Source organism: Cydia strobilella, chromosome 9, assembly GCF_947568885.1.
Source record: "Cydia strobilella chromosome 9, ilCydStro3.1, whole genome shotgun sequence".
NCBI lineage: Eukaryota > Metazoa > Arthropoda > Insecta > Lepidoptera > Tortricidae > Cydia > Cydia strobilella.
This window is the reverse complement of record NC_086049.1, coordinates 11,331,904-11,344,972: the sequence shown is the minus strand read 5'-3', so window position 1 is coordinate 11,344,972 and position 13,069 is coordinate 11,331,904. Positions and strand designations below refer to the sequence as shown.

General features: G+C 46.4%; 1 protein-coding gene across 1 annotated transcript in view; it reads left to right on the top strand.

The window, feature by feature from the left end:
- The window catches only part of LOC134744303 ((E3-independent) E2 ubiquitin-conjugating enzyme UBE2O), a 28,615-nt gene extending 15,824 nt beyond the window's left edge, over window positions 1-12,791 (top strand). Inside the window, exons 12-25 of the mRNA XM_063678076.1 lie at window positions 57-192; window positions 705-791; window positions 1,771-1,906; window positions 2,611-2,789; window positions 3,095-3,184; window positions 3,367-3,537; window positions 3,933-4,047; window positions 4,450-4,555; window positions 5,196-5,285; window positions 7,728-7,834; window positions 8,215-8,459; window positions 8,602-8,799; window positions 11,298-11,448; window positions 11,692-12,791. Of these exons, the coding sequence (XP_063534146.1) occupies window positions 57-192; window positions 705-791; window positions 1,771-1,906; window positions 2,611-2,789; window positions 3,095-3,184; window positions 3,367-3,537; window positions 3,933-4,047; window positions 4,450-4,555; window positions 5,196-5,285; window positions 7,728-7,834; window positions 8,215-8,459; window positions 8,602-8,799; window positions 11,298-11,448; window positions 11,692-12,008 (2,128 nt within the window). The 3' untranslated portion in view covers window positions 12,009-12,791. The remainder of the gene's footprint in view (window positions 1-56; window positions 193-704; window positions 792-1,770; window positions 1,907-2,610; window positions 2,790-3,094; window positions 3,185-3,366; window positions 3,538-3,932; window positions 4,048-4,449; window positions 4,556-5,195; window positions 5,286-7,727; window positions 7,835-8,214; window positions 8,460-8,601; window positions 8,800-11,297; window positions 11,449-11,691) is intronic.
- The last annotated feature ends 278 nt before the right edge of the window (window positions 12,792-13,069 follow it).

Below are 13,069 nucleotides of genomic sequence, written 5' to 3'. Positions count from 1 at the left end.
CGTCTAACATCAATCCGTGTCCATAACAATAATATATGTTTGTTTACTTGTTGCAGTCCTCAAATGCTGCACGAGAGCGAGATGAGCGTGTACGACCTGAAGGACCACCCCGATTTCCAGTACAGACCGGGGACAGTCGTCATACGAGTGGCCAACTTTACCGGCGAAGACTCAACTTGCACCGCGGGACAGGTATGGAACTTATCGCGTCAATTTTAACAGTTTTACCTTTCCTTACTGCTGAAAAAACAATTCTATTTTCATGTTACATCCTCATTCGTCACGTAGCGTCGAATCCAAATTTTGACGTTACGCAAATATCTAAAGAAATAATTCTTCTGCACGTTCCTAATTAATTAATTCGTCATTGGTATTGGTTTGGGGTAAACGTATCAGTGGTATCAGGCGATACAGGTTCGGCTAATTTAATCCCCAGTATTGCTGCGACGAGGAATGATAATATAGCGGACGATAATAACCAAAATAAAGCAGGTTTTTTATTATTGATTTGACGCCTCAACTCTACCGTTGCAATATTGTGTCGGAAGAAAAGTGACCTACTGAAAATATACCTTTCGAATGCCCGGGACCTTTCAAAGTGCTGGAAGTTGGGTTGTTAAAGTTTTGTTTTACATGGTGAGCGGTTAGAGTTTAATATAAAAAATATGACCTACATTAAATATGATAACTATTATTCCTACCAGGTGATCGACAATTTCCCGTCCGGGCGCGTGAAGGTGTGGTGGGTGGACGGCCACTTGAGCATGTGCTGGCCGCAAGACCTCTACAAGGTAATAACCAAGGTGTGCATGCTGCTTTCATTTCCGGAAATCTTTTATTTTCCTTTTGCTTTTACTTTATTTTCTTTGCTTTGCTAAACAGTGATCGGAATTTGACAGAGTCGAATAATAATGTGTATGTGGCGTAACAGAGTTGTTACATTTTTTAACACTGATGTGAGGTAATAATGCTATGCTAAAAGCAGTATGTTGTTATACTAAAAGCTGACAGAAATCAAATCTTGAAATTCTGTCTTTTAATTTGCTTCGCTTTCAGCTTGAACGCTAAAATAAATAATAATAAAAAAACTGCAAAATTGATAACAGAGTATCTATGCCATCAAAGATAGATATAAGATCCCTTATAGGGATAAGTCCGCCTTTGTACATTGTATATATGTTTGTTCTTTTATTGTGTTTGTAATCTGTCTTATGTACAATAAAGTGTTTACATACAGTCTAAGGAAAAAACGTGCCTCGAAAATCAAGAAAATTTGATTCTCGATCAGAGGGCGCTACTAGCTTTGGCCTACTGTCGTATAGATGGCGTTGACGGTTTCGTTTGTTATTTAACAATTTTAACGCATATCAGTGAAAGAACATGGCTCAAAATCATAAAAATAATTAATGCAAATAAAAAAAATCATTTATCCATATTTAAATACATTTTATCGTATTTTTATAAATCTTCATTTTTAGTTTTAAAGTGTGTCGATAGATGGCAGTGAATTTACTGTGGTTACAAAATCTACTATGACAGTACCGCTCTATCTTATTATATCCTCTTTGATGCCATTTATGTATGTTTTGTAAACAATGTTTACTTAAGATGGACATGATTATTTACGATAAGTCGATGTTGTTGATTTGTTTGGGCTTACGTACTTACTTGTCCTTTTGTATGAGTGACAGGGTATGTGTTAATATTTACTGCTTGGTCGTTGGGACAGCTATAGCAGAATAGAAAATGAGTAACGATAAATATCCTAAGGTGGGCGAGTACGACTCTGAAGAGGGTGAACTGTGGGGCTCGGACGGATCTGGGTCGGAGGACTCTTGGGAGACGCAGAGCTCCGCGCACGACGCCGAGCCGCGCACGCCGCTGGCGCCCGTCCCGGACATGACTAGTGAGTACTATAGTTGGTCAAACTAAATTGGCAGTAAATAATAACAAAAAAAACTATACTTATTCTTTTCTTTCGGGTGCTAGTACTAGTGTAAGATAAAGATAGTATGATTCTCTCTGTCTATGTTTGAAATGAGACAGTCCTTTGACAAACTATGACAACAACTCTGACCATCGGTATACCTTTATGTCTTTGCAATAAAGTTTCAGAATGGCCAGTTCAGAGTTTGGACGATGCTACTCTGCTCCAGTGCTGTATTTACATAATTATGCGACGAGTCAATAGGCGAATAGCGAACGCGAAATTGTGGACACGGGCAAAACGCATCTCTCGCCATTCGCCTCTTCCGCGATTTTATACTCGCGGAAGGGATAGGGGTAGGGTAGGGTTATCCCTAAGGGAATACCGCGAAAAACTAAAATCGACATTTCGTTATCTGCCTCTCTATCGCTCTTGCACATTCGGGTAATGGAGAGACGGATAAATAAATTTCGTCTTTCGCGATAGGACCTCTGGAGTTACATATGCGTGTCGTACTATTCGCATGCATATGTAACTAGAAGAAAATGGGTCGGAGCTATTATGACTATTATGAGAGACCTCTTGATCAATAGGGTTCTTCAATAATCTGCAATGTAACGAAAATCGCATGCGCATTCTCGCACCGTCTAAATGCCCCCTTAATATGATTGTTGGCGTTTTAGTGCGCCGTGATATGTTCGAGAACGTGGCTGCGATCAAGCTCGGCGAGACGACCGTGACCAGCCCAGCAGTCCCCCGTCTCCTGGAGCCTCGGGTAGCGGCGCACATCGAGCGCGGCAGGGTCGCCATGCGCCGCCTCGAGGAGATGTTCGCTAAACACCCTACTTTGCAAAGCCAGGAGGTAAGGCCACACAGATCATGCTTCAGTCTATTGTATAACATCTCTCTCTAATAGTAATTATTTAGAAAAAGACGGGTAGTTTATCTCAACCCTGTGCTAGGCCTACTGTTGCGGTCATGGTCAGAGAGAAGACTACACTAACGGTTCCATGCCTTCTGAAGCCGAGAGTTGCGGCGTACATGGAGCGCGTCAGGGTCGCCATGCGCCGCATTGAGGAGATGTTCGCCGAACTACAAAACTAATGTAAAACCTTTGCTTTCAGTGTGTTACTTGTTGTTCTAATCATATACTTCTTTGTTTTGCAGATCATGCGCAAGTTACTGAATCTGTACAAAGATTGCAGATTTCTGGATCGTTTGATGGGCACATCTTTCTTCCACGAAGATCATTTTCTGGTAAGTCGATAACAGACATTTTAAATTTGATTATGTTCTGCAAACAGTCTTCACGAATGAAAGAGTAGACGTACTGAAAAGACTCTCCTATCTGATATATACTATGGTCTCGGCCTCACGCGCACGCAAACTGTTATAGTATGCTGGTCCACACCACGGAATGTTGATAATAACTGACGCAGGGTCTCCTCGAGCGCGTCCGCGAGCGCGGCGCGAGCACGCCGCGCTCGGGCGAGCGGCGCGTGCACGAGCAGCTGGCGCGGCTGTTCGCGCCCGCCGAGCCCGCCGACGACGAGCGCCCGCCCGACGAGCGCGCCATCATCACCGCCAACGTCTGCGTCGAAGCCATGGAGGTGAGCGTCTAGCCTCTAGACTAGAGCGTGTTGTGGCCAGTCGCACCGACTGGTCGACGTCACTCGACAGTCAACTGTGGAGCTTCTTCCCATACAATATAATATATAGGAAACGCTTCACGAACGTACCGATACGCTCAACATAATTAGATTTATTTTGAGCGTGTCAGTTTGATATCACAAAATACAATTAGTTACTTATATAGTTCATTTTCATTAATGTTACCTTAAAGTAAAGGTTGCGAGAGCTAGCTGAATAAGCGTGTCAACGAACCTATATTATTCGTTTCGATCCTTCAAGAAGACATTTGCCTTACAGTGTCTAATTGTCTATGATTGTAATAATTTTCCTTTTAGCTATGATTGTTAAAATAACCTTTTATTAATTTATTCAGGTGGAAAACACGACATCTAAGAAGCAGCCGGAACTGTCCATGGAGACCATCTCCCTCCAGCCCTCGGGATCTGACGCCGGTACTGATGATGACATAACGGTCATAGCGGACACCCGTAAGTTGGCCAACATTAAAAATTGACGGTCAGTCGTTACATTTTTAAATAGAATTCGTAAGAGAGCTCTCTGTCCTTAAGATCTTTTATGCATTAGAAAGTTGATATTTTTAACAAAAAATAAATATTTTTTGCTCTTTATCGGCCGGCAGTTGCATTTCAACTAATGTGGGTTTTCGGAAACACGAGTAAAATACTCAAATCACCATAGATTTTGTATAGATTACTCCGATTGGTTCATCAGATCCTGACTTAATGACAATAAGTCCAACTGTGAAACTTTCAAACCAAAAATAATATTTAGGTCTGTAGTAACTTGAGAAAAAAACATATACCCCGGCTAATTGACACCCTACTCAACTTAGACGTCGATTAAAAACTAGTTTATCCTTATGTGTCCAGCGGCCGTGGAGCCCTCGGATGTGGACGGCACGACTCGCAACGTGTGCTACAAACTCTGCTCCCTCATCCACTCGCAGCTCGTGAAGGCGCACAAGGAAGTCAGCCGGTATGTACGCACCCTTACACCCGCGGCTGGCGAGAGGCATGCTGTATACAACCATCTTCATAAAACGTTGCAGATTAGCCTCAGTCTGTGACTTCGTCCGCGTGGAAGTCGTTAACTAGCCTCCACCACTGCCCCCTTAGTGCTCTCGTAACTTTATCCCCCATTTCCACCCCCTTAAAGGATGATTCACGCGATAAAAAGTATCCTATTTCCTGATGAAGGTCGTAAGCTAATGTCAAATTTATATGTATATGTCAAATTTTATCAGCCGTTTTTGCGATACTGTTATAAACATCCAGATATCCAAAAATACAAACTTTCACTTTTATTTCAACCAGTTCCGAGCCTTGAATATGAGTAGGATTTCTGTGCCATGTAGTTTCTGTTTAGCGACTGGCGAAATCTCGGGCAGAGACTAGTTAGAGAATCTACTATGTTTTATGAAGATGTTTTAATATAAATCACAACAAGAGTGCTGCTTACTTCTATGTGTGACATTTATTCTACACCTTGAAGCAAGTAAATATGTTTTATTTTCACTTCTACAAGATCACCATAAGGACTCCTTTCAAACTGACAGGTTAAAAATAGATTACGTTACAAAGTGCGGCATAAATAAAAACTTATTTGTTTTCCGCAGGAGAAGGCCCCAAGAATTGGCCGAATTTCTAAACGGCTTAATGGAAAAGCAAAACGTGAATGAAGAGAAGTTACCCTACCACTTTACAGTGTGAGCTTACGTTTATTTTTTATTTGTCATTCCCTTGCTCTATAGTTTGTACTTGTACAGACATGGTACTCCGTACATTATACATAACACATAACATATGCATATTTGAACGCACTCTTTGTTTGCTTTGCAATCATTTTGTACAAAATTCCATACCATTTATGTTGTTTCACATGTTTTAGTTAACCCATTATTTTCGTATTCCGTCGTTGTTTATACGAAAATTCCCTTACACAATAAATACAACTGCTGTAATGATTGTCCTCAATCAAGTATCCTGTCGCGATAGTGACAGTTTTACTTAATCGCTAATAGGGCACGATATATTTTTTGGTCAAGTGACAAATTATATTGTTTGTCACCCAAACAATGTATGGCTCAGTATTGGCGCTTTAATGAAACTGTATTATCAAGGCAGGATTATTTTTTGATTGAGTACATCATTCACTTCCATTTACTGTGCTTACACGTAAATTCAATGTTACCATGACGCTTACTATTGTATCAACAATGTTATAAATCGGCTTGAGATGAACAATGTTGGTGTTATAGTGATCTACATATTTAAAAGGAATATCCGCATTTGTATAATTTATTTATACCCATATCGCAATACTTATATTAAATAATCCAATTTCTGGCCCAGATTTGTTACCCAGCAATTTCAAGTCATCTTTTTATTTTTTTACCGTTGTTTTTTTTTCTACCCGAACCGTACACTGCGGACAATTTTCTTTTTATTTAATTAATTCTATTATGTATACCAATATATCTTTGATACTAGCGAGCACGTATTGTGAAAAAAAGGCTTAATAAATGCCTCATGTATAACCTTATAAAATTTATAAACAATTCATACAATTTATAATAAACTCGTAATTTACAAAGGCATGATGGATTCTACACTACACACACAAATAGGGTATTTGACTATTTTACACCTTGCAAGAAATAAAGCACCAGAAGATTAATAGAGAAACGTAGACAGCAGTTATTTTTTAATACAATTTCTATTTTAAAACCCGTATAAAACTATAAAGAGTATAATTTGATCGTGACGTCACATGCTAGTGTTTTGTATAAATTCCATAGTAGCAAATCGTTTTGACAGTTCGAAAAAAGAAACTGATTTGACTAGCAGTCAAATACTCTATTGTCACATATTTTAGGTGAACACTGATCATTTAATTTCCGATACTTTTAGCATCATGTGGGCAAAGGAAGAAGTAAATGGGTACGTACTAAACTCCCGTAGATTGACTTGTCCCTCCAGTGTGCAGTGTGCGGTTACTCCGAACCCTTTACTTTCAGTTTTATGCATTGGCCTTTTTATCAAGTAGAAAAACTGTAAAAAGTGGTAACTTAATTTCTCTGTTTTCGAATTGTTGTTTTATGAAATTGTTGATTAGTATTTAGAGTCCTCGCGTAGTTTTAAAGTATTTGAATTATTTAATGTGAGTCTTGCGTGATACCTATATTTGGTTGTATGTATTTGTGAGGTGGACTTGATTCTCAGCATGTTGTTTATAGTGTTTGTCGATATTTGTATAATTTGGGAGGTTGAGTTATTGAAATGCTATTATATAAATTCTATTTATATTAAATTTGTAATATTGTAACTACCTACTATTATTTTGTTTAATATTTTTATTTTATTAAACGTAGTAACTCACAGAAATAAATATACCATAGAAGACGCAAATGCATCTTCTTCGCGTGTCCGAACCCCGACCAAGCGTCGAGGTTGACCGTCGCTCTTTACAGTCCACGCCGCCGGTTGTTGCAGCCGGACGTCCGTGAAAACTTAAAAAATGCTTAACTGCAACAGCCCAAAAATTGCGAGCACCCAAAGGCAAGCACATATTTCCTATCACAGATAAGTAATTTTAAAATTATATTATGCGTACATTTTGTATGAAAAAGTCGGCACGCTTGGTTTCAATACAAATCGTGGTATTTGCGTCATCTAGCGTATATATTATATCTGTGCAGTAACTACTATTAAAACATTAGTTGTCTGAAGGACACACATTTAATTATATTCATTTTATTTATAAATAAAAATATACTTGTGACTAGATTAAAATAATTACGTATACACACATACTCTTAGATATTGACTGTGAAATTATGTGTTATATATTTGTATAGTACAGTGGTTATACAGTTGCAGAATTGATGAGTAACTTAAACAAAACTGTTATCAGATCAGATATATATTTCTGGTGAACAAACAAAACAAAAAACTAAAATCGATTATGTCATTAAGTAATCCAAGCACCACAAAATATGACGTCGTTCTAGCAAGTATTGAAGATGTTATTAGTGTCAATGTTCTTGGGCGCTACACGTTATATGTATGATAAGTCCTCGATTCGTCGATAGCCGTATACTATTTCTATAGTTTATGTGTTCGTCATTAAAAATGGTGTGTGTGTGCAGTCAATACGGCGCGCTGGTGGTGAGCATGGCGGACCAGGAGGCGGCCGGCGAGAGCGAGACCGGACAGGCCAAGGAGCCCGCGCCGGTGCAGGCCACGGAGAGCGTCCGTAAGTACTAGTCGTTATCGACCGTGCGTGTGCAGCCGAGACGGCCGCTGGTGTGAGCATGGAGGACCAGGAGGCGGCCGGCGAGGACGAGACCGGACAGGCCAAGGAGCCCGCGCTCTTTTGAGACTGAAGAAATGACCGTTTTATTGCTTTACCTGTGAAAAGCCACAATTATTTGAATTATGTCAAGTGAGTGATAGAAACGTCATGCTCGCTTTTGTTGTCAAGCAGTCAACAATGACTCGAAAACCAGGTCAAGTAAGACTTTCAGACACACATATATGAATATGTGTGTCTGAACAGCAATCAAATTCACTTGGTAATTGGTTCTCATCCAAAAACAATTTTTTTTGAAGAGACTATAAAATATATATATTTAGCAGCGACAACGGAGACAGCCCCTCTAGCGACCGCCGAGCCCCTGGACGTGGAGCCGTTGCCGTTGCCCTTGCCCTTGGTCGGCGACACCGAGGCGGCCGAGGGCGGCGAGGGCTTCAGCGTGCTCGACGCCGCGCCCGCGCACCACCGCTTCCGGCTCTCCATGCTGCAGCCCTCCGAGCCCCGGAGCTTCTACTCGGCCGTCAAGCGCGAGATCAAGCTGCTGAAGAGCGACCTGCCGCCCGGGGTGAGTGGACATGACATGAACACGACAGGCCAGCACACAGCCGACGCCGCGCCCGCGCACCACTTCCGGCTCTCTTGTTGGATTGTATATTACACTCGTGAAACGTGACGACATGAAACTTTAAATATTCCGTATATTTCAGGTATGGGTGCGCGGCTTCGAGGACCGCATCGACCTCCTATCCGTGATGATCGCTGGCCCGAGCAAGACGCCGTACGAGGGCGGGCTGTTCGTGTTCGACGTGCAGCTCGGCGGCGAGTACCCGCGCGCGCCGCCGCTGTGCCACTACCACTCCTACTGCACCGACCGCCTCAACCCCAACCTGTACGAGGACGGCAAGGTACGTACGAGGGGGGCTGTTCGTGTTCGACGTGCAGCTCGGCGGCGAGTACCCGCGCGCGCCGCCGCTGTGCCACTACCACTCCTACTGCACCGACCGCCTCAACCCCAACCTGTACGAGGACGGCAAGGTACGTACGAGGGGGGCTGTTCGTGTTCGACGTGCAGCTCGGCGGCGAGTACCCGCGCGCGCCGCCGCTGTGCCACTACCACTCCTACTGCACCGACCGCCTCAACCCCAACCTGTACGAGGACGGCAAGGTACGTACGAGGGGGGCTGTTCGTGTTCGACGTGCAGCTCGGCGGCGAGTACCCGCGCGCGCCGCCGCTGTGCCACTACCACTCCTACTGCACCGACCGCCTCAACCCCAACCTGTACGAGGACGGCAAGGTACGTACGAGGGGGGCTGTTCGTGTTCGACGTGCAGCTCGGCGGCGAGTACCCGCGCGCGCCGCCGCTGTGCCACTACCACTCCTACTGCACCGACCGCCTCAACCCCAACCTGTACGAGGACGGCAAGGTACGTACGAGGGGGGCTGTTCGTGTTCGACGTGCAGCTCGGCGGCGAGTACCCGCGCGCGCCGCCGCTGTGCCACTACCACTCCTACTGCACCGACCGCCTCAACCCCAACCTGTACGAGGACGGCAAGGTACGTACGAGGGGGGCTGTTCGTGTTCGACGTGCAGCTCGGCGGCGAGTACCCGCGCGCGCCGCCGCTGTGCCACTACCACTCCTACTGCACCGACCGCCTCAACCCCAACCTGTACGAGGACGGCAAGGTACGTACGAGGGGGGCTGTTCGTGTTCGACGTGCAGCTCGGCGGCGAGTACCCGCGCGCGCCGCCGCTGTGCCACTACCACTCCTACTGCACCGACCGCCTCAACCCCAACCTGTACGAGGACGGCAAGGTACGTACGAGGGGGGCTGTTCGTGTTCGACGTGCAGCTCGGCGGCGAGTACCCGCGCGCGCCGCCGCTGTGCCACTACCACTCCTACTGCACCGACCGCCTCAACCCCAACCTGTACGAGGACGGCAAGGTACGTACGAGGGGGGCTGTTCGTGTTCGACGTGCAGCTCGGCGGCGAGTACCCGCGCGCGCCGCCGCTGTGCCACTACCACTCCTACTGCACCGACCGCCTCAACCCCAACCTGTACGAGGACGGCAAGGTACGTACGAGGGGGGCTGTTCGTGTTCGACGTGCAGCTCGGCGGCGAGTACCCGCGCGCGCCGCCGCTGTGCCACTACCACTCCTACTGCACCGACCGCCTCAACCCCAACCTGTACGAGGACGGCAAGGTACGTACGAGGGGGGCTGTTCGTGTTCGACGTGCAGCTCGGCGGCGAGTACCCGCGCGCGCCGCCGCTGTGCCACTACCACTCCTACTGCACCGACCGCCTCAACCCCAACCTGTACGAGGACGGCAAGGTACGTACGAGGGGGGCTGTTCGTGTTCGACGTGCAGCTCGGCGGCGAGTACCCGCGCGCGCCGCCGCTGTGCCACTACCACTCCTACTGCACCGACCGCCTCAACCCCAACCTGTACGAGGACGGCAAGGTACGTACGAGGGGGGCTGTTCGTGTTCGACGTGCAGCTCGGCGGCGAGTACCCGCGCGCGCCGCCGCTGTGCCACTACCACTCCTACTGCACCGACCGCCTCAACCCCAACCTGTACGAGGACGGCAAGGTACGTACGAGGGGGGCTGTTCGTGTTCGACGTGCAGCTCGGCGGCGAGTACCCGCGCGCGCCGCCGCTGTGCCACTACCACTCCTACTGCACCGACCGCCTCAACCCCAACCTGTACGAGGACGGCAAGGTACGTACGAGGGGGGCTGTTCGTGTTCGACGTGCAGCTCGGCGGCGAGTACCCGCGCGCGCCGCCGCTGTGCCACTACCACTCCTACTGCACCGACCGCCTCAACCCCAACCTGTACGAGGACGGCAAGGTACGTACGAGGGGGGCTGTTCGTGTTCGACGTGCAGCTCGGCGGCGAGTACCCGCGCGCGCCGCCGCTGTGCCACTACCACTCCTACTGCACCGACCGCCTCAACCCCAACCTGTACGAGGACGGCAAGGTACGTACGAGGGGGGCTGTTCGTGTTCGACGTGCAGCTCGGCGGCGAGTACCCGCGCGCGCCGCCGCTGTGCCACTACCACTCCTACTGCACCGACCGCCTCAACCCCAACCTGTACGAGGACGGCAAGGTACGTACGAGGGGGGCTGTTCGTGTTCGACGTGCAGCTCGGCGGCGAGTACCCGCGCGCGCCGCCGCTGTGCCACTACCACTCCTACTGCACCGACCGCCTCAACCCCAACCTGTACGAGGACGGCAAGGTACGTACGAGGGGGGCTGTTAGTGTTCGGCGTGGAGCTCGCGCCGCATCTACCAACAAGGACTTAAGTAATAGAAACGGCAGTCTGCTCCTCTTGGTAACATGCGTAGTCTGGTTCTGTTTAATATCAATGATTGCTTATTTGTTAAATTTCTACAGGTGTGCGTCTCTCTGCTGGGCACATGGTCAGGACGCGGTGTTGAAGTGTGGGGCAAGGACAGCTCGCTGCTGCAAGTGATCGTGTCACTACAGGGGCTCATCCTCAACGCAGAGCCCTACTTCAATGAGGCCGGCTACGAGAAGCAGAAGGGTAAGCGGCCAACTTTAATATGGACCGTATGCACCAGCTACAATTGACAGACTGATTTATGTAACGTATTTCTTCTAGTAACCAACCAATTCCCAAACGAAACAGTTTATGGTGGAATAATATGACGGATCGACTGGCGTACATTGATTTGATGGATTTCCATTTACACTCACAGCGGCGTCACCGAACAGGATGGAGTTTTTGGGTTATAAACTGTCAACTGCATACAACAATATGTTACAGGCACACAGCAGGGCACGGAGAACTCGCGCATGTACAACGAGATGGTCCTGCTGAAGCTGGTGCAGTCCATGACGAAGATGCTGACCAACCCGCCCGAGCCGTTCCGCGACGAGATCCTGCAGCACCTGCGCGCGCACGCGGCCTCGCTCTGCCACCGCCTGGAGAGCTGGGTGGACCTGTCCAACGGCGCGGCCGACATCCCTCCCCCCGACTTCCCCCTGGTGCCCGCCTCCCGCGGCTTCTGCCTCACCTTAAAATCCTCCCTCGAATCGTTCCGCGCCGCGCTCCGTCGCAACGACATCGCTTTAGAGTTATAGCCCGAGTAACGCACGCCTAGATAGCGATTAGTACTTAAAATGTTATTTATACGCGCTCGTACGTGTACGAAAGCAAAAAAATACGCCGGACGCGCTCGGGCCTCTCAAATCTATGTAGTTATAGTATTTATTGTGATGTACTTTTTCGACTATAGGAATATTTTAGTCCGAACCGGCGGTAGTTGTATTGTTTATCTCGTTTTATTTCACTTTTGAATGATATAAAGAATCTGCGCGAGGCGTCGCGTTAGTATTATGCATGCCGGCGGCTCCGTCCTTCGTATTACTGGTCTAATATGACGCCACGGGGTCCGTCTCATTATTCAATCAAATTCTAAATGAATGTTCAATCTTATGCGAAATACCTAAATCATTGTTAGATTTAATAATTGATAAATTATTATAAATGATTTGTTAAAGTAATCTAGCTACTTTTCATGCGTCATCCTATAATGTTACAATAGATTAATGTTTATTACAATTTTCTTGCGAGACGACGCTTGTGCTGTTATATTATTGCAGCATGCTATAAATTCGATAAAGACACGTATTTTTAGATTATTTAAAATAAACCTCTCGGAAAGCCGAGAGTCGTTGTCGAGTTTTGGCAACTGTCACAACCTGTTATAAGGATGGATGTATGAATTTTGTAACTAGTGTATCTCGGCAAATGTTATTTTGTGAACGTGTGATGTTTCGTGGCGTGTTTAAACTCCTGTTTTTTATGTAATTGTAATTTCTTATTTTTATTTTATATAGCGAGAATTATTATTTTAATCAAAATGCGCATGTTTGTTCTATAATTCGGTACCTACGTATATTTTAGGATGGCACTTGTTACACAGACATGTGTTTAGTTAATGAAATCGATCAGCCGCTTTCCTGTTACCAAATGTATTGAACGTTTCCACGTAGCGGGACCGTACCCGGCTCACAATAGTTAACTTACTTCTCTCGGGCGGCAAAGTCCTGTAGGCGTACGTACACCTTCACGCCGTGTATTAATGTGTACTTCATACGTATGCAAAATAAATTATAATAGTGCTCTCAACCAGTGAGTC